Genomic DNA, 4,865 nt, shown 5'->3' with positions numbered 1-4,865 from the left:
GTGGGCCAACTCATGTTTTTTGTCGAACAAGACGACAATTGGGCTGCATGTAAGAGCTCCTTTGGGGGCGCATTCTTAGTGGAGCTCGTATAGCTGCTCCTTGAAGATATCTTGGAAATCATGGTAATGAATTTGACTCTTGAAGATGCACTCAATCTGGCCATCGTGTAAACATCTTACTATAATAGTTTTCAAAAGCAGAAAAAGGAAAAAAAGCAAAAGAAGCGTTCCCGGGTATTTTGGCGTGCTCATACGTTGCAACATATAATGTCGAGGAGCAGCAGAAGAGTAGCGGAGCCGACCCTCGCTGCAATTCCTCTAAGAAGGCTCCCCTGTTTCTAGAGCAGAGCAACGCGTTTGCAGAGCGAGCGAGAGAGAGAAGAGAGCCTCCGCTGTCTCGCGAGACGCGGCCTTCCAACAGGTCAGTCCCCTCTTTCACGAGCATAGCATTCGACCTCTGTTTCTACAACAGCCCATTCCGCAAAAGCTCCTTGTCGGCCCCTCTTTCGCATCCAGCCATGGCGCCCGCTTGCTTTACACCCATGGCAGCTACCTCCAATGGGCTTTTCCAGGGAGACAATCCCTTCAAGTTCGCGGTCCCTCTTCTCATTGTGCAGATGTGCTTGGTGCTGGGTTTGAGCCGTGCACTCTCCGTGCTCTTCAAGCCCCTCGGGCAGCCTCGAGTCATCGCAGAGATCATTGTAAGCACTCATATTTTCTGTTTGTTCCTCGACTATGTCCGCAGAAGCACCATATTCATACATCATCATCATCAACAAGGGGACATGAGTTTATGTTCTTTGTTTTCTGCATGAGTGCATAGAATATTTTGTGAATGTGGATTTGCATATAGGAGATAGAGAACGAAAGCTATCGTAACATCTTTAGAGGCCGAATTCGGCCTATGAGACAAAATGGCATATATATGTGTATTCAGCAAGAAGGAAAAAAGTGCGAAAGGGCTGTAAGTAAACCTGCTACAAAAAAAAAGGACTTAAATGGGGTGAGTGTGTATGTATATGAGGGGTGCTGGGGATGCAGCTCTAACTCTATAAATGGATGTGGAACTATATGCACAGGGGATAGAGTGGGCAATCCTCAGTACCATCTTTGAATGTCAGTGCACAAGGGCATCTGTACATGCATGCTCTTCTCCATACATAGGGTCTTTCACTGGTCTTTTTCTGTTGGGCCTTGTATCTTGTTTCTTTTGCATTTCAAATCATAAAATTTGCTTGCAATCCAATCTCAACATACCCACGTACAGTTTTATGATGACTCCAGGGTGGGATATTACTCGGTCCATCTGTTCTCGGTCGCAGCGCCACGTATCTCAACACCGTCTTCCCGAAGCAAAGTATCACAGTCCTTGACACGGTTGCAGATATCGGGTTGATCTTTTTCCTGTTTCTTGTCGGTCTCGAGCTCGACTTGCATGCAATTCAGAAGACAGGAAAGCAGACATTGTCGATAGCGGGTGCAGGAATTAGCCTTCCATTTGCAGCAGGTGTAGGAGTCTCCCTGATTTTACACAAGACTATTTCCACAGAAGCACGGTTCTTGCCATTTGTCGTCTTTATGGGCGTGGCTATGTCAATCACAGCCTTTCCAGTTTTGGCGCGGATACTTGCAGAGCGTAAACTTCTAGTGACAGATGTGGGGCAAATGGCTATGTCAGCAGCAGCTGTCAATGATTTGGTGGCTTGGATTCTACTTGCATTGGCAATTGCCCTCTCAGGCTCCGACAAAAGTCCATTGGTAGCTGTTTGGGTCTTTCTTAGTGGGATAGCCTTCTTGCTGGTAATGTTTTTGGCTGTAAAACCGACTCTGAAATACATTGCAAGCCAAGCAGAGGAGGGAAAGCCTATCAATGAGTTACACATTGCACTAATTTTAGCTGGAGTATTGACTGCTGGTTTTGCGACGGATTTTATTGGTATACATGCGATCTTTGGAGCCTTCGTGTTTGGTCTCATCGTACCTAAGGAGGGCCCTCTTGCGAAAATGCTCGTAGAAAAGCTTGAAGACTTTGTGACAACTTTGATGCTGCCCTTATACTTTGCCTCCAGTGGCTTGAAAACCAACATACAGTCCATTCATTCAATACAATCTGTGGGGCTTCTTCTACTTGTCATTGCGACAGCGTGCGTAGGAAAAATCTTGGGAACTTTTATGATGGCATCTTTCTTCGAGACTGGAAGGCGGAAGGCACTAGCTTTGGGGTTTCTGATGAATACAAAAGGTCTGGTTGAGCTTATTGTTCTGAACATTGGGAAGGATAGACAGGTACTGTTTTCCTCACCTGCGATTGCCCGTACTTTAAGGGGAAGATGGTGCAGTTGGCCTTGAGCTGGACCCGACCTAGGCACGCCGTCGGCCCTCTCAGCGGGGTTCCCTTGGTGGACATCGCTATGGGGAATGGAATGCCCTTGCATCGTCCCCCTTAGGGGCGTCCCTTGACGGAATCCTGCTGAGAGAGCTGACGGCCTAACATGCCCCAGGTAGGGTCCAAGCCATGCTCACTTGAATTGGACCTGCCTAGGCACATTAGGCCGTTGGTCCTCTCAACAGGGTTCTGTCAGGGGACATCTCTATGGGGGATGGCATGCCCTTGCTTCGTCCCTCAACGGAATGCTGAGCTGATGGCCTAACGTGCCCAAGCCATCCTCCCCTTAATGCTAAATTTTACTTTCACATGAATAGCATTTCTATCAAGCCAAGCCTGCAGTATTTTTGTCTGTTTACAAGGCTCTCAATCGATTTTTGTTGTGTTTTGACAGGTGCTGAATGAAGAGACATTTGCTATCATGGTTCTGATGGCAATTTTTACAACAGTCATTACAACACCATCAGTCATGCTTCTATACAAGCCTGCTAGAAATCCTGTTCCTTATCGTAGGAGAAAGCTTTATCAAGCAGATATCCAGGCAGAATCCGAATTGCGTGTGCTCGCATGTGTTTACGGCATGCCGAATGTGCATGCTATCATTAATCTGGTCGAGGCATCGCGTGGAACAAGGAAAAGGCCTCTATGCTTGTACATTCTACATCTGCTTGAATTGACAGAAAGGCCGTCATCGTTGATGAAATTTCAAATGATTGGCTCCCACAATGATCAAAATGCTCACTCTGGTGATCATGACAGTGTGGTACTTGCTTTTGAGGCCTTCGGGCAACTAAGCAAGGTGAATGTCAAGGCTATGACAGCCTTATCCTCTTTTGATACCATGCATGAGGATGTCTGCACGAGTGCCGCGGAAAAGAGAGCGGCAATCATAATCCTTCCCTTCGACAAGCACGCCCACCATGGACGCCTAATGAATGTAAATCAGAAGGTTCTTCAGCATGCTCCTTGCTCAGTTGGCATTCTTGTTGACCGTGGCGTTGGTGTCGTATCTTTATCTTCAAGCCATGTCCAGCACGATGTCGTTGTATTGTTTTTTGGTGGCCCAGATTGTCGCGAGTCTCTTGCATTCGGCTTGCGAATGGTGGAGCATCCAGGTGTGAAGGTGAAGGTACTCAGATTTCTATACAATCCAACCAAGGATCATTCTGAAGTGACACTCTCAACGGATGAAGAAATTCGTGGTTCTGAAGAAAGAGAAATACAAGCGACGGCAATGGCATCAAAGTATGAGAATAGGGAGGAGGACAGACTGGATGAGGAGTGCTTGGCACTAGTGAAAGAAGCTTCCATGCGCAAGCAAGAGACAGCCAGGCAAGCAGGGTTGATTTCCTATGAGGAAAGGGAGGTGCAGAACACCATGTTTGCCATAGCTGAAATCGCAGCCATCAGAGAATTTAATCTTGTCATAGTAGGTAGGGGAAGGAGACCTTCACCATTGGTAGCAAGACTTGCCAGCGAGAGGAGTGACGAATTTCCGGAGCTAGGCCCTGTTGGACAATTGTTACTGTTGCATTGTCACGACAACCATGCCTCCATTCTTGTAATTCAGCAACATGATCCTGCTTTAGAACAGAAGGAGCACTTGACATTGAAGTCCAAAAGTGACTTTACTTCACTCCCGGTGGTTGCATCTGGCTTACCACTGCCGCCTTCGTCATTGTCGATAACAACGCCCTCAGCTTCCTCTTCCTCTTCAGTCTAGCTTTGCAAATTATCCTCTAGAGCTGCAGGAGCTGCTTGCTGGTGCTCATGAAAGGGAGGCTGGGGTTGAAAGACAGTTTTGGCAGATGAAATTTGGAAAACATCTTTCCACTCAAATATTCAAAGATATATAAGCTATTGTTTGAAGAGGAATGTCATCTGCATGCAGCGGTCGACTATCAAACGTCAAATGCGTGGAACGTTACCTCTAATGCTTGCATTAGTCTAATTCATATGCTACACTGCCCAGTAAATGCATAATTGAAGGAACAAAATTCTAACCACTAAAATTATATGCAATAATCTCTCTCTCTCTCTCTCTCTCTCTCTCTTTCTTTTCCTAATGTGTGATCCTAATGATTACCGAAACGCAATGCAAACCTCTCTCTCTCTCTCTCTCTCTCTCATGTATGCCAACCTCGAGAAAGGTAGAAGAAATCTACCTTGAGAAATGGCCTCAAGAAAGAATTGGACGGAGTCCTCAAAGAGTTGGTCTAACGGTTAGGCTTTAGCCTCTCAAGCTATAGGTTGTGGGTCCAAACCCTCGTTGGGTCACACTCTAGAGGGACACCTTGTGCTCACTAGGTGTTCACGTGGCTGGGCTCTTGCCCTTGGACACTCGAGTGCATCCTCCTCCTGGAAGGGTCACACACCATGTGCTCACCCAATGTTCACGTTGCTAAGGCTCTTGCCCTTGGACACTTGAGTTCATCCTTCTCCTGGGGTGGGTTAGAGGAGGAGATTCCTAGCTGGTTGC

General features: G+C 46.9%; 1 protein-coding gene across 1 annotated transcript; it reads left to right on the top strand.

Annotated features, from left to right (window-relative positions):
• Positions 1 to 268: 268 nt before the first annotated feature.
• LOC147437442 (cation/H(+) antiporter 19-like) lies at positions 269 to 4,255 on the top strand. Its single transcript, XM_086486989.1, has 3 exons — positions 269 to 701; positions 1,285 to 2,286; positions 2,781 to 4,255. Exons 1-3 carry the CDS (start codon positions 519 to 521, stop codon positions 4,107 to 4,109), a joined length of 2,514 nt encoding a protein of 837 aa, XP_086343115.1. The 5' UTR covers positions 269 to 518; the 3' UTR covers positions 4,110 to 4,255.
• Positions 4,256 to 4,865: the final 610 nt, after the last annotated feature.

This window comes from Adiantum capillus-veneris, chromosome 17 (assembly GCF_014529385.1).
Source record: "Adiantum capillus-veneris isolate H3 chromosome 17, ASM1452938v2, whole genome shotgun sequence".
Lineage (NCBI taxonomy): Eukaryota > Viridiplantae > Streptophyta > Polypodiopsida > Polypodiales > Pteridaceae > Adiantum > Adiantum capillus-veneris.
Note: the sequence above shows the minus strand (reverse complement) of the source record. Positions and strands in the feature narration are given on the sequence as shown.